This window comes from Scyliorhinus torazame, chromosome 14 (genome assembly GCF_047496885.1).
Source record: "Scyliorhinus torazame isolate Kashiwa2021f chromosome 14, sScyTor2.1, whole genome shotgun sequence".
NCBI classification, from domain to species: Eukaryota; Metazoa; Chordata; class Chondrichthyes; order Carcharhiniformes; family Scyliorhinidae; genus Scyliorhinus; species Scyliorhinus torazame.
Genome location: NC_092720.1, coordinates 119,301,954 through 119,324,540, shown reverse-complemented (window position 1 = coordinate 119,324,540; position 22,587 = coordinate 119,301,954). Strand labels below are relative to the sequence as shown.

Below are 22,587 nucleotides of genomic sequence, written 5' to 3'. Positions count from 1 at the left end.
ACACCCACACGTAGATCTGATGCAACCACCGACCCAGAGACGAGCGAAGAGGGTGACGGCCGGCTTGCGGCGGCTGCAGTCGCAGGTGGAGGAGTCCACCCGCGTCCAGGAGCTGGGAGTGGTGCCGGTCATGCATGCCACCCAGGCCGACACCGCACGGGTGGCGTCCGCTGTGGAGGCAATGGGTGCGACGGTGTCAGACATGGGGAACGGTTTGCGAGGCCTGGGGCTTTCTGTGCAGGCGGCGTCTGTGGCCCAGGACATGGCTGCCCTCTCACAGGAGGCCGTGAGCCACTGCCAGCACCAGATGGCAGAGGCGCTCAACGCCATGGCCCAGTCTCAGCAGGCCATGGCCCAGTCTCAGCAGGCCATAGCCCAGTCTCAGCAGGCCATGGCCCAGTCTCAGCAGGCCATGGCCCAGTCTCAGCAGGCCATCGCTGAGGGCATCGGCGCCATTGGCCATGTGTGAGCCGGCGTCGCACAGTCACAGACAGGGTTTGCCAATCCCCTGAGCTCCATGGCTGCAAACCTGCAGACCCCTGTCGATACCAGCACGGGCCTCCAGGACTGGCAGCGCCAGATGTCGGGGGGGCGTCGGATGGCCAGTCCGTTCGCATCCCCCACCCATGTAGAGGCCTGGGGGCCATCGGGCACCCCGAGGGAGGAGGAGGTGCTGTGGTCCGTCCCGGGTCCCCCTGTAGGGGAGGTCCCGGAACACCGCAACACCTAGGACTCCCCCCCCTTCCGTCCCAGGTGCATCGGATGGGCAACGGGCAGGACAGGCTGGCAGCTCGCCATCCCAGTCGCCCGGGCCGCAGCCTGGCCCATCTAGGCCAGGACGCCCCAGGAAACGGCCGCCAAAGGGATCCCTTGTCAGAGGGCAGGAATCACAGGAGTCCACCTCCAGTTCTGCTGTGCCGTCTGGGGAACCACGTAGACGTAGTCAAAGGGCGCGTGAGGTAAAACAATTAGAGTTGGCACGGGTGCAGGGCACAGATGAGTTTTAGGGGCTAGGGCACGTGCATGAACTCCTTTGGTTATTAAAGTCAATGTTACACCTACAGAAGCTGCCTTTGTGCTCTGTCCAATGCGTGCGGGGGTGTCATGTACGTTGAGCGCAAGTGTGTGTGTGTGAGCGGTGGTCTTACATCAGCCCCAGGTGAGTCTGCCCCCTTCCCCCTGGGCCGCCATCAACATCCCCCCGGGCAGAGGACGGGACCGTGCGCTGCAGTGTCACAGCCGCATGCAGGGATGGTCCGGGTGGATGGTGGTACTGTGGCCATGGGTCAGATATAGTCCAATGATGTGGAGCCAGGAGCTCATCGCAGGGCAGGTTGTCATCATCCTCCATGGCCTGCGATAGACACGCGTCCACCGGCAACTGTGTGAGCCCGGCCGTTGTGCCGCAGGTGGATCGGCAATGGGGGGGTGGTGTGCATGCGGGTGGGGTGGGTGGGGTTGGGGAGGGGGGTGAGGGTGCTGGGTGGGTGGATGGGTGGGGGGTGTGGATGGTCGGCTGTTGCGATGGTGTGCGGTCTGTGACCATACTACCCGATTCCTACGCCCATCTAGTCAGTGAAGCGAGCGTTTATCAACCTGTCCCGTGCCCGCTGGCCCAGCCGGTAACGGTGGACAGCCACCCGCCTGTGTCTAGCCCGTCTGCCCCGACCATTGCCCCCATCCCCCTCATCTGGGGAGGACTGCGCCTCTTCCTGCTCCTCCTCCACTCCGCCCTCCTCTGCCTGCGGCACATCGCCCCTCTGCTGGGCTATGTTGTGCAGGACGCAGCACACCACAATGATGCGGCTGACCCTATCTGACCGATACTGGAGGGCGCCCCCAGAGCGGTCCAGGCACCTGAAACGCATCTTCAGCACGCCAAAGCACCTCTCTATCACTCCCCTTGTCGCTACATGGGCATCATTGTAGCGGTTCTCCGCCTCATTGCGTGGCCTCCGTATAGGCGTCATCAGCCACGATCGCAATGGGTAGCCCCTGTCGCCCAGCAACCAGCCCCTCAGCCGGGGATAGCGTCCCTCGTACATGCCGGGGATGGATGACGGCAACAACACGGATGAGTCGTGTACACTGCCTGGGTAATGGGCGCAGACGTGCAGAATCATCATGCGGTGGTCGCAGACCACCTGTACGTTCATCGAATAGGTCCCCTTCCTATTGGTGAACACGGCCCTGTTATCTGCAGGTGGCCGCACGGCGATGTGCATCCCATCAATCGCGCCCTGGACCATGGGGAACCCGGCCACGGCAGAGAAGCCCACGGCCCGGGCATCTTGGCTGGCCCGGTCCACAGGGAAGCGGATGTAGCGGTGCGCCATGGCATATAGGGCGTCTGTCACTGCCCGGATGCACCGGTGCACCGATGTCTGCAGTATGCCGGACAGGTCCCCACTCGGTGCCTGGAATGACCCCGTTGCATAAAAGTTCAGGGCCACCGTAACCTTGACGGATACGGGGAGAGGGTGTACCCCGCCAGTGCCACGCGGTGACAGGTGTGCCAGCAGGTGGCAGATGTGTGCCACGGTTTCCCGCCTCATCCGGAGTCTCCTCCTGCATTCCCGGTCCGTGAGGTCCTGGTATGACTGCCGGGGCCTGTACACACAGGGCACCCACGGGTGCCTCCGTTGCCGTGGGGCCGCGACGTCCTCCTCCCCCTCCTTGTCCTGTCGGTCAGGTGTTCCTCCAGCCTGGGCGGCTGCCGCCTGCCCCTCTGCGGCAGCTTGCGCCGCCTCTCTGGCACGCTCCTCCTCCTCCTCCTCCTCATCCAGGGCAACATGGACATTAGCGGCTGCCGCCACGGCGGCCAACATCGCTGGCTTATCGGAAAACATGACGGCCTGGCCGGGGGGGGGGGGGGCGGCGACATGTCATCATTGGCCATACCCCCTCCTCCCCCCAGCCAGGTGGCATGGACCGCATGTGACCAACTGTTGGAGGCTGGCACCTGGCCAGGTGGACCAACTCACTTGCCCTCGCACCCCCCCTCCCCGGCACGGACCCCCCCTCCCCCTCCCCGGCACGGACCCCCCCATCCTCCTCCCCGGCACGGACCCCATCCTCCTCCCCGGCACGGACCCCGTCCCCCCATCCCCCTCCCCGGCACGGACCCCCCTATCCTCCTCCCCGGCACGGACTCCTCCTCCCCCCTCCCCGGCATGGACCACCCCCATCCTCCTCCCCGGCACAGACCCCCCCCCCCCCATCCCCCCTCCCCAGCACTCATCCTCCCGTCCCCGGCACTCAACCCCCCTCCCGGCACTCCCCCGGAGCCCAGCCCACTCTAACCCCCCCCACCCCCCCCACCCCCCCCCCCGCCACACACACACACAAAACCCTAGACACACCTCTCCCCCACACATTCAGACTGCGGCCACGCCATCGCCTGTCCAGCGGCCAACCCCCCAGGCCGTCACCCACCTCCACGCTGGTCGGCGTAAACCTTGAGCACAGGTTGACGCCGATTAAAAGGAGGTTTGATTTACGCCGACGTGACCCGTCATCACGTCGACGGGACTTCGGCCCATCCGGACGGGAGAATATCGGCAGGCCCAAAATCGATTGCCTTGCGCCCACCCGTGCCATTCTCCGAGGTCTGCGGCGCCATTGACGCCCCACCGACTTTTCTCCCTTCGGAGACTTCGGCGGGCGGCGGGGGCGGTATTCACGGCGGCCAACGGCCACAGCGGGTCGGAGAATCTCGCCCCTTATTCCTGCTCTCTGAACCAAAGTGCCTTGTTTACTTTTTTATTGACCTTATTCACCTACATCACCACTTGTTATATCTGAATCTGTTTCCTCTTCTATCCTGATTGGACTCTTACTCTCCAGTGTACATGACCGCCTTATTCTTCATGTCTAAATGGGCCACGGCACCAAAAAGCAGCTACAAGTTCAGAAGATTTGGAGGTTTCCTTAACATATCTTTTGAGTGGGCTTGATAAGTGGAACTTCTGAAACATTTTGAGGAATTGTAACTCTTCGATGGAATCGACATTGATGGTGGATCACTCGCAACATTATCATTTGGTAAATGAAAACATGCATGCAGTTCTCCTAATTGATCTTCAGGGTGCTTCCACAGCAAACCACCCACCAAAACTAAACTGGATCAGCTCCAAACTACTGATCGACTTGCAAAGAAGGACATTCGCATTAATTCTGATGTGAGGAAGTGGAGATTCAGAGACATTTTTAGTGGTGACCACTGAGTTTGGCAAAGGAGAAGTTAGGGTCGATTTGATTTGAATGTGGTTGACAAAAAGCAGGTAAGTTCCAGGGCTGGAGCTGGAGAGTTTCAGCTATCAAAAGAGACTGGATAGGCTGGCGTTGTTTTCTTTGGAGTAGAGAAGGCTGACAGTGTACCTGATTGAGGTGTATAAACTGATGAGGTATAGAGAGGGTGGTTAGGAAGGAACATTTCCCCTGAGCAGAGGGCTCAATAACTAGGGGGCATAGATTTAAGGTAAGGGGTAGAAGATTTAGAAGGAATTTGAGGAAAAGTCTCTTTACCCAGAGGGTGGTGGAATCTGGAACTCATTGCCTGAAAGGGTGGTAGAGACGGGAGCCCTCACAATACTTAAGAAGTATTTACATGAGCACGTGAGAGCATAAAAGTCTACGGGGCAAGGGCTGGAAAATGGGATTAGAGCATAAAGGTTCTTGATGCCGAGTGTGCCGAACTGGTGTAAAAACTCTATGACTCTATGAGTTACCAAATAGAGGTGACAAATGAGATGGAATATTATTTGTAATAGCTGAGGAAGAGATACATTTAGTTAAAGGCGGCCAAGATCAGCTGATACAAAGATAAGCAGAGGTAATATCAGGATGAAAATAAGCACGTGCATTTCCCTTGGAGCATAGGTTGGAGTTAGAATGATACAAAGGGAGACTGGAACAATAAAAGAAGCGATAAGTGTCACTGATAAGTAATAGGCTAGCCCATAATGACTAGAGATGAAAATAAATAGCCTTAAAATGGAAGCTGGGTGTGCAAAATATAGCAAGGTGATATGGTGTGGACATCACAAATGGACAGGCTCCACTAGCTTGTTAATATTCAGATTTTTTCAATGTATTTTACATTTGTCGAAGAGTATAATGAGGTGCCAATGCTGTAGACACTGGGGCGGCATTCTCCGGCTGCGTTCGTCCGGCGACCGCAGAATCCCTTTCAAGGTCAATGGAGTTCCCCATTCTACACGGCTCAACTGTGGCGTTCTTGCCGCGGGAAGGGTGGGAGAATCCAGCCCTGAGAAATCCCATACAGCATTAGACCACCCCGCCCCGTGCTTTTTAGTGGGGGATTCGGCCCGCAAGCGGTATCTACTGGTCCCGCCGTTGTCAGCGGGATTGTCTGGGTGCTCCTAACTGCCTTCAGGTCTTATTATTGCCCACACCCCCAAGTGTTCCTGACTGCCTTCAGGTCCTCTTTTTGGCCACACCTCCAAGTGCTCCTGACTGCCTCCAGGTCTTCTTTTCACCCACATCGCCAAGTGCTCCTGACTGTCTCCAGGTCTTCTTTTCGCTCACACCCTCAAGTGCTCCTGACTGTCTCCAGGTCTTATTGGCCACACCCCCAAGTGCTCCTGACTGTCTCCAGGTCTTATTGGCCACACCCCCAAGTGCTCCTGACTGCCTCCAGGTCTTATTGGCCACACCCCCAAGTGCTCCTGACTGTCTCCAGGTCTTATTGGCCACACCCCCAAGTGCTCCTGACTGCCTCCAGGTCTTATTGGCCACACCCTCAAGTGCTCCTGACTGTCTCCAGGTCTTATTGGCCACACCCCCAAGTGCTCCTGACTGTCTCCAGGTCTTATTGGCCACACCCCCAAGTGCTCCTGACTGCCTCCAGGTCTTATTGGCCACACCCCCAAGTGCTCCTGACTGTCTCCAGGTCTTATTGGCCACACCCCCAAGTGCTCCTGACTGCCTCCAGGTCTTATTGGCCACACCCTCAAGTGCTCCTGACTGTCTCCAGGTCTTATTGGCCACACCCCCAAGTGCTCCTGACTGCCTCCAGGTCTTATTGGCCACACCCCCAAGTGCTCCTGACTGTCTCCAGGTCTTATTGGCCACACCCCCAAGTGCTCCTGACTGCCTCCAGGTCTTCTTTTTGCCCACACTTCCGTGTGCTCCTGACTGCCTTCAGATTTTCTTTTTGCCCACACTTCTGGATGCTCCTGACTGCTTCCGGATCTTCTCTTCGCCCACTCTTCCGGGTGCTCCTGACTGCCTCCAGGCCTTCTTTTTGCCCACTCTTCTTGGTGCTCCTGACTGCCTCGGGGTCTTCTCTTCGTCCACTTTTCTAAGGTGTGGTTACCACCTCTGGGTCTTTTTGTTGGTTCAGAGCAAGAGTGTGGAATTAATTGAATAACTCAAACAAAGTACCAGCATAGGCATATTGGAACAAATGGCCTCCTTCAGTGCAATATCATTTTATAATGCTGTTGCCCATCCTCCAGTTTTCCTTTGTGGACACCCTTTAGGTTCTGAACCATCAGCATAGTTTAATCAGGATATCAACGGGGCAGGTTTTTCAATTGAAGTCTTCATCAATATTTAATTGAGAGGTGTAGTGAAACAGGCATTGACTGTTGAATATATAATTGCTGGTCCACTGCTCTTACCCCACAACCAATCTCCTTAAAGGAGTGTCAATCGGCCATTGCTGTTTTTATTTGTCACTGTTCATCTAAAACACCCAAAGAAGAAACAAGAAGTGAGCTTTCCCAAATAGCATTTTCATCATATCTTAGGATTGTAGAATTATGTATTTTACTGCATCTAACCTCATGTATATTTCTGTTCCTAGCCATTAACTGTGGATGACCCATATAAGATGAAATATCAGGATCATGTATATCAACTGGTTAAACCTAGAACCATAGCCAAAGATGTACAGAAACCTGAATTATCTGAACAAAAGGTAAATAGTCGTTGTTAATATTTAATGTTTTTACATTGCAGGATGACTGACATCATTGCTATAAACTACCTTTATTACAAACACATTTTCAGAACATGAACACACAATTACAAGGCATCTGCAGCCTTGTTACAATCTCCTTTTACATGCACTAAAATTGCCCAAAAGATAGGCGGGGTTATGGGGATAGTAGCAGGGGATTGGGTTTAGGTAGGGTGCTCTATCGGAGCAAGGGCTGGTGCAGACTCAATGGGTTGAATGGCCTCCTTCGGCCCTCAGGTCAGGTGACCCCATGAAGCATAGGTCCACTACCTCAATCACCCTCTTATCATTACAGTGTCAATTCACAAGTCACAACACTCTCATATTCATAATAGAATCAGCACTAATCCTACACCTTAATCCGATAAATTGCAGAATGGCTTCAAAATACTCTGAGGACTAAATTGGGCAGCCTCCAAAAATGGATACAATGTGCAAATAACCCATACCCATAACTTTGGGCACAGTCGAGCAAGCCAATCTCCTGTTGCCTGCTAATTTATATGATTGCTGCTTGCAGGCAGTGATAAAACTACTATTGAGTGGCAGCATGCCGAAGGTTGCCTGAGGTTGGCATCAACTACGCTTTCAAAGGCAACCTGCAACTCATAAAGGCCAGTTGTATTTTTGCTGAAGGGAATGCTGGAAATGTTTGTAGAAGAAAGTCTGACTAGGAAGGAAAGTGAATTCTGATGCAGTATGGACAAAACGTTCCCCAGGGTACTTGATACTGCACTTGATAGCTTGTGGAAGAAAGGGAGAAGATAAAGATGTCCTTTACACATAGTGGGTCAGGAAACCTTCCAGGCAAACTTTGCAAAGGCAGTGGGAACAGATAACAATGATGGTCAACACCAGGCATCTAGCCCCAAGGACCTGGATGCAGTATTGCATGAGTGATCAAGATCCATGATCTATATTCAAATCTCTAATCCCATTCGAGAGCAAGAATAAAATCAGGCGGCCAACCAAACATTTTAATAGGCACTGGAAATGATAAAGACACAAACATCCCAGCTGACCCTGAAAAGTCCTCCTCACTCACTTATGGAGATTTGTACTAACATTGGGAGAGCTGTCCCACAGTCTAGTCAAGTGACAGCCTGACAGTCACACTCATCTTACAGCCAATATCCCAAACTCCTCCATCACCATTCCTATTGAGAGTGCAGACCCATCTGAGGTAGTGGCACAATCAGGAAAGCATTGCCTCAAGAGTCCTCAACACTGACTTTGGACCCCATCAAGCCTCATTGCATCAGTTCAAACATTGTCAAGGAAATCTCCATGAGCTGATTAAACTAACTGGAAGAGGAAACACCACATTTATCTTCAACCTCAATGATGGGGGAATACTCAGCAATAACCTACTCATCACTATTCAGTATGTATTCTGCCAGGACCATTCATCTCCAGACACCATGACAGCCTTTTTCCAAACTTGGTCAAAAGAGCTGAATTTCAGAGATGAATTGAAAGCGACTGCCCTTGACATTGAGACAGCATTTGATTGAGTGTGGCATCAGGGAGTCTGACAAAATTGAAGTCAATGGGAATCAAGGGAAATACTTTCCACTAGTTAATATCGGATCGTCAAGGATGGCTGTGGTTATTGGAGGCCAATCATCTCACCCCGAAAATTTCACTGCAGGAGTTCCTTTCAGCAGTGCCCTAGGCCCAACCATTTTCAGCTGCTTCATTACTGACCTTTACATTATATATTCACATTATATATTAACAATTTGGATGAAGGAACTAAATTTATTATCTCCAAATTTGCAGATGATACAAAGTTGGGTGGGTGGCTGAGCTGTGAGGAGGATGCCGAGATGCTTCAGCAGGATTTGGACATGCTGAGTGAGTGGGCATATGCACGGCAGATACACTACACTGTGGATAAATGTGAGGATATCCACTTCGGTAGCAAAAATATGAAGGCAGATTATTATTTGAATGGGTGTAAATTGAGAGGGGTGGATACTCAACAAGACCTCGGTGTCCTTGTGCACCAGTCTCTGAAAGTAAGCGCACAGGTACAGCAGGAACTAAAAAAGGCAAATGGTGTGTTGGCCTTCATAATGAGAGGGTTTGAGCTTAGGAATAGAGATGTTTTATTGCAATTGTGTAGGGCATTGGTGAGGTCACACCTGGAGTAATGTCTGAGGAAAGATGCTCTTGCAATGGAGGGAGTGCAGGTTTACCATGTTGATTACTGGAAATGCAGGACAGTCATATGAGGAGACACTAAGTCGGTCAGGATTATATTCAGTGGAGTTTAGAAGAGTGAAGGGATCTCATAGAAACATATAAAATTCTGACAAGGTCAGACAGGGTATATTCAGAAAGTATCCTCATAGTTTGAGGATAAGAGGTAAACCTTTTAGGACTGAGGTGAGGAGAAATTTCTTCACCCAGGAGAGTGGTGCACCCATGGACTACAGAAAGTAGTCGAGGCCAAAACATTGTGTGATATCAAGAAGGAATTAGATATAACTCTTGGGGCTAAAAGGATCAAGGGATATGGGGGAAGGTGGGATCAGCGTATTGAATTTGATGATCAGCCATGATCATAAAGAATGGTGGAGCAGGCTCAAAGGGCCGAATGGCTTTTATTTCCTATGTTTCTATGTATGACCTTCCCTCCATCATAAAGTCAGAAATCGGTGTCTGCCGGTTCACTCAAGTCTTTCATGTCCGGTGAGTACCAGAGGGACTATGGTGCTTTATTCACCCCTTTAATCACATTTGGTTCGATGTTTTAAGTTTCCTTAGTAATTCTGTTTCTTTTGTTGCAGCATCCCTTTAAGCGGCTGCCTTTTCCTTTGTCGTTCAGTTTGTTAATTTAATTTTACTGATTTACCCAAAATAAGATAAGGTCAGATGTGGGGATGTTCACTGATATTGTACAATATTTAGTACCAGTCACAACTCCTCAGATATGGAAGCAGTTTGTACCTATATGTAGCTAGACCTGAAGCTAGGCAATGCGTATCTCCAACAAGAGAGAATCTAACCTTGATGTTCAATGACATTTCCACTACTGGATTTACTACTGTCAACATCCTGGGGTCTGGGGGTGGAGGTGAGGGGGGGGGGGATGTTACCATTGATTGGAAGTTTAACTGGATCAGCCATAGATATTATGTGACTTGAAGAACAGATCAGGTGCTGGGCTGGAAATTCTGTGGTAAGTAACTCACTTCCTGACCCCCCCGAAGCCTATCAATCATAAAACACAAGTCAAGAGTGTGATGCACAACTCACCACCTGCATGGATGACCGCATTTCCAGCAACACTCAAGAAGCTCGACATCATCCAGAATAAAATATCCTGCTTGACTGGCATACCCTCCACCATTTTAAGCATTCACTTCCTGTACAATTAGCACACAGTGACAGCGCTGTGTACCATCTAGCTTCCTCAAAAGTACAAACCCACAACCTCTGCCATTTAGAAGATCAAAGGCGGCAGATACGTGGTAATGCCATCACCTGCAATAATAATAATTGCTTATTGTCACAAGTAGGCTTCAATGAAGTTTCTGTGAAAAGCCCCTCATCGCCACATTCCGGCGCCTGTTCGGGGAGGCTGGTACGGGAATTGAACCTGCGCTGCTGGCATTGTTTTGCATTACAAGCCAGTGATTTAGCCCACTGTGCTAAACCTATAAGCTCCTTTCCAAGCAAGACACCATCCTGGAATAATATAGCCATTCCTTCGCCGATGCTGCATCCAACTCTTTGAATTCCCCTTCCAACATCACCGTGGGTGTTCCTACTACAGTAGGACTGCAGCATTTCACTAAGGCGGCTCACCACCACCATCTCAAGGACAATTAAGGATGGACAATAAATGCTGGCCTAGTCAGTGAAGCTCATATCACATGAATAAAAAAAGCAACTGAAGCAATAGAGCTCTCTGCTCAATGCAACACACTCCATCACTCAGCTACCAACAATTTCTATAATCAGACGTCATGCCTAATCTTCATAGTTTCATATCAGCCTCACACAGATAGCACTATTCCCAGCCTTAGAGCAACATCTCATTGCTTAAACACACTTCAAGCTATTTGATCATGATAGCCATATCACCCAAACGTACTGCGCTACATTCAATCATACATTGGGTGGTATTTAAATGAGGTGACTGGGGTCTTGGTTGCCAGCTGGAGAGCCGGTGGGAGCCCCATGGTACCTCCTTTACGGAAGGTGCACCATATTAAATTCCAGCCAAACATCTAACAGAGTGTGATGAATGGTTACTGCCTTATCATCATGTAAGGTGATGTCCCCTTTAAGACCGGGCTTGTAACCCTGAGGACTCCACCTCTGGCTCCGCCCATCTGGGAGCCAGACATAAGGGCTGCCTCATGGTCTGTAACAGTCAGCTCTTGTCTCTAGCTCTAGCATAGTTATTAGTCTAATAAAGCCTTCTTTACAGTTTAATCTCTAAGTGTCATTATTGAAGGTACCTCAATTTATTAGACTAAACTAGATTCAGGATGGACGCAGGCCTAAAACCAGAGAAGCTAAATCTGGAAGCACGAACGCCAGAGGCGAAGGAAATGTTTTAATACTGGCTGCGGTGCTTCAAGGCTTACCTGGACTCCGCAGAGACTCTCATCCTGGGGCCACTCAAGCTGCGTCTACTCCACGCCCGGGTGAGTCACAGAATCTCCGCCACGCTCAAAAAGACGACGACTTATGAGGAAGCGATCGAGTTGCTCCGCAAGCGGTTTGTCAAACCCATCAATCAGGTGCACGCCCGGCATCTGCTCTCTACCTGCCGGCAGCGCTCGGGGGAATCGTTCGACGAGTTTGTTGAGAAACTCACCGCACTTGCCAGGGACTGTGACCATCAGGATGTGACAGGGGAAGTCCATATGAACCTGCACATCAGGGATGCTTTCGTGTCCGGCATCCGCTCGACCTACATACGGCAGCGGCTGCTCAAAAACGGGGCAAAAGACCTCCAGGAGACGCTAACGCTCGCCTCCTCGCTGGAGGTGGCCCGACATAACTTGGGTACGTACCCCACGGATTCTGCCAGCCCCCCCAGGACTTCCTCAGACTCAACCGTATTACAGGCCTGCGCCACGCGGTGACCCGCTCACCATGGGGGCACACCATGCTACTTCTGCGGGCAGGGAAAGCACCCACGCCTACGCTGCCCAGCCTGCTCCGCGATCTGCCGCAACTGCGGGAAGAAAGGGCACTTTGCGAGGGTCTGCCTGGCCAGAACCACGGGCCAGAAAAACAAAGAACAGCCTGTCCGAAAATCAGGCTCTCAGGCCCGCAGGCCTCGCAATGCTGCTGTGCACCGACCCGACACGGCCTCTTCTGACGCGTCATCAGCCTCGTGCGAATCATGGGAGCGGCCATCTTGTCGGCGGCCATCTTCTTGACCCGACACGCGCAGCCGGCGCCGGCGGCCATTTTACGAGTCCGACTCGGCTGACGACTCCGACTACCCGGGACTGGGTGCGATCACCCTCGATCAAACTCAGCCAAAACACCTGCAGAACTCCATGATGCAGGTCCAGGTCAACGGGCACGACACTGCATGCCTCTTCGACTCCGGGAGCACGGAGAGCTTTATCCACCCTGAAACGGTAAGGCGCTGCTCCCTACGCACCCATCCCGCATCCCAAACCATAGCCCTCGCATCTGGGTCCCACTCGGTACAAATCACGGGGTACTGTATTGCGGATCTCTCGATCCAGGGTGCCAAATACACCCGTTTCAAATTTTATATCCTCCCTCACCTCTGTGCCCCCCTGCTGCTCGGACTGGATTTCCAGTGCAGCCACCGAAGCCTGACACTGAAGTTTGACTGACCCTTGCCCCCCCTCACGGTGTGCTGCCTTGCGACACTGAAAGTCGCACCCCCCTCGCTATTTGTTTACCTCACTCCTGACTGTAAGCCCGTCGCCACCAGGAGCCGGCGCTACAGTGCCCAAGATATGGCTTTTATCAAGTCAGAGGTCCAGCGTTTACTGGGAGAGGGGGTCATCGAGGCTAGCAACAGCCCTTGGAGAGCGCAAGTGGTGGTAGTCCGGTCCGGGGAGAAGAAACGGATGGTCGTGGATTATAGCCAGACCATAAACCGATTCACGCAGCTTGATGCGTACCCCCTTCCTCGCATCGCGGAAATGGTAAATCGGATCTCCCAATACCGAGTCTTTTCCACGGTCGACCTCAAATCTGCCTACCACCAGCGCCCCATCCGACCAAAAGACCGCCCCTATACTGCCTTCGAAGCAGCCGGCCGGCTCTTCCACTTCCTTAGGGTCTCCTTTGGTGTCACAAATGGGGTCTCCGCCTTTCAAAGGGTGATGGACCAAATGGTGGACCAGTACGGTTTGCGGGCTACATACCCGTACTTGGACAATGTCACCATCTGCGGCCATGATCAGCAGGACCATGACGCTAACCTCAAAAAGTTCCTCCAGACCGCCCGAGCCCATAACCTGACCTATAACGAGGGCAAATGCGTTTTCCACACCACCCGGCTGGCCATCCTCGGCTATGTCGTGGAAGACGGGGTCCTAGGTCCCGACCCCGACCGCATGCGCCCCCTTAAGGAACTCCCTCCCCCCCGCAGCCTCAAGGCCCTCAAACGGTGCTTGGAGCTTTTCACCTATTACGCCCAGTGGGTCCCCAAGTATGCGGACAAAGCCCGCCCACTCCTAAAGACCACCACTTTTCCCCTCTCGGCTGAGGCTCAATTGGCCTTCAACCGCATCAAGGCTGACATCATCAAGGCCGCCATGCACGCGGTGGACGAAACCATCCCTTTCCAGGTAGAGAGCGATGCATCAGACACTGCCCTGGCTGCTACCCTCAATCAGGCAGGCAGACCAGTAGCGTTCTTCTCCCGAACCCTCACCGCCTCCGAGATTCGACACTCTGCAGTCGAAAAGGAGGCACAAGCCATTGTGGAGGCTGTATGGCGCTGTTGCACTACCTAGCCGGTAGGAGGTTTACCCTCGTCACCGACCAACGGTCGGTCGCCTATATGTTCGATAACATGCAACGGGGCAAAATAAAAAATGATAACATTTTGAGGTGGAGGATCGAACTCTCCACTTACTCATACGATATCAAGTATTGTCCAGGGGAGCTCAACGAGCCCCCAAATGCCCCGGTCCCGCGGCACAAGCGCCAACGCGCAGGAGGACCGCCTGCAAGCCATCCACAATGACCTCTGCCACCCGGGGGTTACCCTGCTCGTCCATTTCATCAAGTCCCGCAACCTACCTTACTCAACCAAGGAGGTCAAGGCCATGGCCAGGGCCTGCCAAGTCTGTGCAGAGTGCAAACCGCACTTCTACCAGCCAGACAAGGTTCGGTTCGTGAATGCCTCGGGCCCCATTGAGCGACTGAGCGTGGACTTCAAGGGGCCCCTCCCGTCCACCAACCGTTATGCCTATTTCCTCACCGTGATCGATGAGTTCTCCCGTTTCCCATTCGCCATTCCCTGCCCCGACATGACCTCAGCCACGGTGATTAAGGCACTGCACAGCATCTTCACCCTGTTCGGTTTCCCCGCTTATATCCACAGCGACCGGGGTACATCGTTCATGAGCGATGAACTGCGTCAGTATCTGCTCAGCAAAGGCATCGCCTCGAGCAGAACGACCAGTTATAACCCGCGGGGAAACGGGCAGGTGGAGAGGGAAAACGCGACAGTGTGGAAGGCTGTCCTTCTGGCCCTGCGGTCGAGAAATCTCCCAACCACCCGCTGGCAGGAGGTCCTACCCGATGCCCTACACTCCATTAGGTCACTCCTCTGCACGGCCACGAATGTGACCCCTCACAACCGATTGTTTCTCTTCCCCAGGAAGTCTACCTCTGGGGTCTCGCTTCCACCTTGGCTGATGGCTCCGGGACCTGTTCTTCTCCGGAGGCACGCGAGGAGCCATAAAACAGACCCCCTAGTTGAAAAGGTCCGACTGCTCCACGCCAACCCCAGTTACGCCTACATGGAGTACTCCGACGGCAGGCAAGATACAGTTTCCCTCCGGGATCTGGCACCCGCTGGATCCTCCACCACAGACGCCCCTTCTCGCGCCGCTCCCCTGCAGGACCCGTTGCCCCTACAACACACTCCCTTCCGGCCCTTCCACCCGTTGGTGAGTCCCTACCATGCGCCTTGCATGGCTCCCCTGCAGGACCCGGCGTCCCTTTACACACCCCGCCGGCGACGGCTCCGCTACCCCCGGCCCTGCCTAGTTCCCCTGCCCCGACCCGGACCGAAGCTCCGACCGCTGTGCTCCCGGATGTGCCCTCAACCGGTACGTCCGTGCCCGCCGCACCACCGCCCGAATTGAAGAGATCGAGGCGGACGATCCGGCCACCAAGACGGATGGACCTATGATGGCACTTCACCCCCGCCGGACTCCTTTTTAAACAGGGGGTGAATGTGATGAATGGATACTGCCTTATCATCATGTAAGGTGATGTCCCCTTTAAGACCGGGCTTGTAACCCTGGGGACTCCGCCTCTGGCTCCGCCCATCTGGGAGCCATGCATAAGGGCTGCCTCATGGTCTGTAACAGTCAGCTCTCGTCTCTAGCTCTAGCATAGTTATTAGGCTAATAAAGCCTTCTTTACAGTTTAATCTCAAAGTGTCATTATTGAGGGTACCTCACAGGGCATATTTAACTGGGCCTTGCCTGGGATCAAGGATCCCCGAGGGTGGAAGTCAAACCCGCCGAGAGCTGCCAGTCAATCAGAGACCGGTAGTTCGTCATTGATCAGCAGAGTCACCAGGGAAAATGGGTATGGATGTCAGCAGCAAATGCAGGCAGTGGTTTTCAGCTGATCTATGCTCGCCCATGCTGGGTGCTTGATCAGGCATTGAGTATCCTTGAAAAAGAGGCCCCAACCACTACCTCCAGGAGCCTAAACAGGGTTTGCTTTTAGGGCTCCCTGCATAGCGAATGCTTGCGATGGTGGGATGAGGCATTAACCGCGCACTTAAGGACCTCAAATTGTGATGTGGTAGAAAGACGGTGGGATCCCCACCTGGCACCCTCCTGTCTGACGAAATGCCATCCCACCTTCAAACACACCATGAAGAAGAGAAGGGTAGTAAAGCCTGCCCACCATATAAGAGGAACAAGTGTTTTTCTTCAAAACCTGGGACTGAATATGGAGAACATTATTTAATGGTAATTTTTCATCCTTTGTGAGCATATCTCCCAGAGGCATCTTTCCAAAGGGTATGTCCACCCCTCAATTCAGACACGCTGTCGACAATGCTACGGGATGTCTTGACAGCCAAAAACAAATGGCAAAAGGCGATAATATTTAGCAAACATCCTACTGATAACCAAAAACATTGTGATAATAGGTAAGAGTGACAATGCATTACCTGAACTTTTGCTGAAAATTATAAAATAAAATTATTATTATTTTATTGACAATAATGAGAGAATCATGTTTATTTCAGATACTAAAATAACCTCTGCTTCTTTTTTGAAGATTGATCATACAGACGAGCAACCTAAATCTAATGGAAAAATTAAGCGTAGTCCAACACAAAAACCCAGATCAGGAGAAACAGGCCATTTGGCCCAACAGGTCTGTGATAGCGTTTATGCTTTTGTGAAGTCAAAATACATGCACCTATGTCAATTGACCTTGCAAAGTGAGGGAGAGGGTAAGTCCACATCAAAGTTTATGTTCCATATTGATGCTTCATTAAGGCTAGTGAGACTCAATAGTCCAGTCACATAACGAGGGAACAAGGTTACCTCTAAGCCTCTTGGCTGGCTTGATTTGTGCAAGTTGTTGTATGTTATTATTCAACAGTCGTGACTGAAACCAGTCTTGTCTTACCAGTTCCAGCAACACCAAATGCAAATCTGTTTGGACGTGGTGTTTTGACAATTATTCTCTGCATTTCCCCAGTTCTTCTCTCCTTTGAAAGGAAATTGTGCACATTTCCAATCCCCACCCCCACCCTGGAGTTGGTAAAGCCTTTGAACCGCTGATTAAGTCATTTCAAGAACTGATAAGATGAACTGCGCCAGATAGTTCAAGAAGGCGGCTCACCACCGCCTTCTCAAGGACAATCAGGGATGGGCAACAGATGAAGGCCTTGCCAACAGCATTCACATCCTTTGAACGAATTTGAAAAGGGATAAATTTCAAGTTCTCTCTCTGACCTGACACGACATGATTTTAATGAGGGAATTATTTTTACTTGGGTTACTAAAATAGCTTTTCCTTCTGTTCTTGAAGCAGGAAGATGAGCACAAGCAAAATGAAAACATTAAGAAAAAAGCAAAGACCAGACATAATTTACCAAAGCAACCTGAACCATCGAAAGGCAAGGTAAAGGTCATCTTAACCAGAGACAGATGCATGAAAGCATTAAATGATAGTAAGATGCAGTTGGCAAGACAAAATACACAGTACACAATACTCACCTGCTCCTATTTTCTTTTGCACATATTATTTGCTTATCATCAACTTCTCAACCAATTTGTTTTTTTTAATTTGGGTCAACAAACATAGGTGTATTATTTTTTAACCATAAGATGAGCTGCTTTACACATTGTCAATTTAAAAACACACGCAAATATCCCACAACAGATGCCATTTTTTTAACACGAAGAAAGGCGGGAGGAAGGGGAGGCACCTCATCCGGGGGTGCCCTACACACATCAGGATCACGCCTCCACCCTCCAAGATGTCACTCGCCTTTCCTTGCCTGACAGAATGTGGTCGTCCACCATGTCCCTCACTCCTCACGCTGGAACCCCAGAATTTAACAACTTGGGGCAGCCATGCTCCCCTTTGGCCTTCTTCCTGCAAAGCTGGCAATGCTCACTACTCAGTCCTGGCACTGCTGGTAGTTTAGCCTGCTGGCAGCATATTATAGAAAGCGCAGAGCAAAAGTCAACTTTATTTCGAGGGTGGTTGGCTGGTGGGATAAGGGGGTGTGAGCAGTCTGCCCTCCTGTTAAAATGCAGCCGCTAATGTGGGTGGGTGGATTATTTTGTGTGTCTGTGCTGAACAGGGGAAGGGGATAAGTCAGACAAGCTTAACATCAGTAGTGGGGTAACATTTAGGAACAGAATTGATTCGGACAAAATTAACTGTCATTTGGAAAGATATGTGCTGATAAATGAAATCAGCATTCATTTGTCAAAAGACAAATCAAGTTTGGCTAACTTGATTGAATTCTTTAATGTGTCAACAGAACGTGTAGACTTGAAGGGGAAACACAATGTACAGGATGATAGGGAAGGAGCAGGGGAATGGGACTAGTTGAATATAGATTCACCAAAGAGCTGGCACAAACATAGAGGGATGAATGGCCTCCTTCTGTCCTGTATGATTCTATATCTTATAACCATCATTATGATCAAGTGAGGATGGGTGCCATGACTTTCCCTTCCTTTCCCATTCTTCATCACAACAGGTTTTTAAAAATATAGATGGGTAAGTGTGTCAATTCAGTCTATACACCAAACCATTGCGTGCTGGTTATAAAGAACTCAGTCTGATAGACTTTCTTAAATTTAAGCACAAAAAGGGTAGGTTTATATTGTGTTAAAAGCCCACCCATGATAAACCACTAAAGATACAAAATAAATTTAAAAATCTAAACACGTGTCCCAATACTCACTGTAAAAAAAGATGTGGAGAAGGTGGAATTTATAAGAGTGACAGTGTGTTGGAACATAATGAAACATACATTCTGATGTCTCTGGTGGGCTTGAAATTCCAGTGGGGTTATGGCTGATGGAAGCTATAATTTCTGGAGTCAGTCTCCTTTAAACTGTAATCTGTCTTTTCCCAAAGTGGATACTATGGCACATGAATTCCCTTTCTGTTAAAATTCTCTATCTCTGTGATGGATTCCAAACTGAAACAGAGCTAGGTCTCTAAACCCGAGAACAACCGGGAGTGAACTGGTTTTACTGTTCTATTCTACAAACTTTGTCTTCTGCTTGTTCTGCGGACTCTCTCATTTTCTTCATCTCTGGCAGCAGGCAGGATGGCTGCTGTATCATGTGAATGGCATTCAGAGCACAGTCATTGTCCCCTCTGGCAGTGGGATTCTCTCCCACCTCTTGTTAGAATCTCTATAGAACAGGTCAGACAGTTAATTCTGTATATCCTGTTTGCCACTGTGAAAGTCAAAGATGATGTAATATTAATGCCTCAGCTTATCAAGTTGCCATCAAAACAAAGAGGGGTCCTTAATATCCTCCATGCAGAAAATCTTTGTTAGTCTTTCAAAATTCCTGGTAGCTTCCATTGTCAGTAAGTCTAGAGGTCCTTTGCCCTTAGGTTTTTGAGAGAGTTTAGGCAATGGCAGACGTGGGGCGAAATACTCCGTTATCGGCGCGATGTCCGCCGACCGGCGCCAAAAATGATGCAAATCAGTCCGGCATCGAGCCACCCCAAAGGTGAGGAATCCTCCGCATCTTGACCGGCCGAGCCCTAATCTTGAGGGGCTAGGCCCGCGCCGGACTGATTTCCGCCGCGCCAGCTGGCGGGAAAGGCCTTTGGTGCCCCGCCAGCTGGCGCGGAAATGACATTGCCGGGTGGCGCATGCGCGGGAGCTTCAGCGGCCGCTCACGGCATCCCCGCGCATGCGCTGTGGAGGGAGTCTCTTCCACCTCCGCCATGGTGGAGACCGTGGCGAAGGCGGAAGGAAGAGTGCCCCCACGGCACAGGCCCGCCCGTGGATCGGTGGGCCCCGATCGCGGGCCAAGCCACCGTGGGGGGCATCCCCCGGGGCCAGATCGCCCCGCGCCCCCCCAGGACCCCGGAGCCCGCCCGCGCCGCCTTGTCCCGCCGGTAAGAGAGGTGGCGGGACAGGTATTCCAGCAGCGGGACTTCGGCCCATCCGGGTCGGAGAATCGCGGGGGGGGGGGGGGCGCCAACCGGCGCGGCGCGATTCCCGCCCCTGCCGAATCTCCGGTGCCAGAGAATTCGGCAACCGGCGGGGGCGGGATTCACGCCAGCCCCCGGCAATTCTCCGACCCGGCGGGGGGTCGGAGAATGTCGTCCATCAAGGAATCTGCCTATAACCATGTCTTCTTAAAAATCCATATTCAGTAGTTTCCACACTTGGCCAATTTGTAGGTCAAATGACATCTGCAGCCATTTTAAAGTCAGTGTCCTTGCTTGGCAAAAGTTCTTTTAAAGAAGTTCAATATATATCTGATCGGCCAATAAAATTAAAGATTAATAGTAATTGCTCACAGCAGATCTTCATGACGTCACCTTTTTGTCAAAGAAGCATTTACTTCAGTGATAGTAATTATGGAAAGTGCATACTTAATTGCAGAACATTATTTTTATGTGTTTTGAAACATATGTTTTACAATTTAGAAAGGTCAGATTCTAGTACGGTTTGTATAAGCTGAGCTAATTCCATTTGAAGCAATAGCAATACAGGCACCACAGCACCTGTAATCGAACGGTGTTATATAAAACAGAATAACTTTACTCTTTCATGTGATGTGTGCGTCACTGGCTGGGCCAACATTTATTGCCCATTCCTAATTGCCCGCGAGCTGAGTGTTTTGTCAGACCTTTTCAGAGGGCAGTTAAGAGTCAACCAAATTGCTATGGGTCTGGGGTCATATGTAGGCCAGACCAGTTAAGGAGGGCAGATATCCTTCTTTAAGGAACGTGAGCGAACTAGATAGGTTTTTATGTTAATCAATGATAATTTCATGGTCACCATTATTGAGACGAGTTTTCAGTTCCAGATTAATAACTGATTGAATTTAAATAATATCAGCTGTTGTGGTGGGATTTTAACCCATGTCCCCAGAGTATGGGCCTTTCAATGGTCCAATGACATAACCACCAAGCCACCCTCTCCCTCCTCTTTCATTACTGATTGTTATTTTATGACTCCTGCTTAAATGTGTGACCTTCATTAAAGGCATCTAAAGATCTCACTATGAAACCAAGAACTGGGGTGAGGGGAATTAAAGTAATTTCAGACTCTTAAATACTTGTTTTTCTTTTGTTTTTGAAGCTGAATCCTGAAGAACACATTTATGACACAGTGGCAGGAAGTCGAAAATGGCAAGAAGAACACATTTATGACACAGTGGAAAGAGGTCCAAAGCGGCAAGAACACATTTATGACACAGTGGCAGGAGGTCCAAAATGGCAAGAAGAACACATTTATGACACAGTGGCAGGAGATCCAAAACGGCATGAAGAACACATTTATGACACAGTGGCAGGAGGTCCAAAACAGCAAGAACACATTTATGACACAGTGGCAGGAGGTCCAAAACAGCAAGAACACATTTATGACACAGTGGCAGGAGGTCCAAAGCGGCAAGAACACATTTATGACACAGTGGCAGGTGACTCGAATTGGTCAGAAGAACACATTTATGATACAGTGGCAGGAGACTCAAATTGGTCAGAAGAAGACATATATGAAACAATTGGAGCACACAGTCACACCGGGAAGAAATCAACAGCGAAGAAGCAGGTAAAGAGAAAGCAGCTGAGAACCATAATGAAGAAGTTGCATTGATATAGCACCACATTACATCCTCAGGTAAAAGTTGAATGAATTACATTTGAAGTGTTATAGGGAGGCGATGATGGGGTGTGCAGGTACGAAAGAGAATGGGAGGGGTGTGGATTGCAAGATGTGCATGTGCTCTGAGTGCACTAGAATGAGGCTCTGATGCTATCTTTAGGACTCAGATGCCATTTTCACAATAATTGATACCATTATTTGGTTCCTCAAACAACCCAGAATTCATGATGCAAATTGAGAGGTAGCCATTTACAATGCTACTTAAAGGTATTATGTCATCAGATAATACTGGAAATTGATGTGACAATGATTTGTGATTAAGTGTAAGAGCTCTCTTGGTGTGATTTTCTCTGATACTCCTCACATCTGCTATCATTTTCACACCCAATCTTTCCATCCTTTAACAATATTCCTGGAGATTTTCTCTGATACTCCTCACATGTGCTATTCATTTTCACACCCAATCTTTCCATCCTTTAACAATATTCCTGGAGATTTTCTCTGATACTCCTCACATGTGCTATTCATTTTCACACCCAATCTTTCCATCCTTTAACAATATTCCTGGAGATTTTCTCTGATACTCCTCACATGTGCTATTCATTTTCACACCCAATCTTTCCACCCTTTAACAATATTCCTGGAGGCCCATTTTGGTTCCTGCACTGGCAGATTTCTCATCCTCCCAAAATTCGTAAGCTACCTATAAACATTGGCATTGGCATTGGTCATTGGCAGTGAGCCTCCTGTATATTACACAATGCTGAAAATCAAGGACACAGTAAGAAGTCTGACAACACCAGGTTAAAGTCCAACAGGTTTATTTGGAACCACTAGCTGTCAGGGCGAAGCTCCTTCATCAGTGCTCCGAAAGCTAGTGATTCCAAATAAACCTGTTGGGCTTTAACCTGGTGTTGTAAGACTTCTTACTGTGCTCACCCCAGTCCAGCACCAGTATCTCCACATCATGAAAATCAAGGGGATCAGCTACTTCACTCACCATCTGCCAAAGGTAGATAAGACACACAAAAAAATTCCTCAACCTCCTGAT

General features: G+C 50.4%; 1 protein-coding gene across 3 annotated transcripts in view; it reads left to right on the top strand.

The window, feature by feature from the left end:
- Nucleotides 1–22,587, top strand: part of LOC140389972 (rho guanine nucleotide exchange factor 4-like) — a 196,785-nt gene that overhangs the window by 30,669 nt on the left and 143,529 nt on the right. For all 3 annotated transcript variants that reach the window (XM_072474689.1, XM_072474688.1, XM_072474691.1), the window contains exons 4-7: nt 6,833–6,946; nt 16,481–16,579; nt 17,243–17,335; nt 21,012–21,482. In XM_072474689.1, coding sequence (XP_072330790.1) covers nt 6,833–6,946; nt 16,481–16,579; nt 17,243–17,335; nt 21,012–21,482 — 777 coding nt within the window. The remainder of the gene's footprint in view (nt 1–6,832; nt 6,947–16,480; nt 16,580–17,242; nt 17,336–21,011; nt 21,483–22,587) is intronic.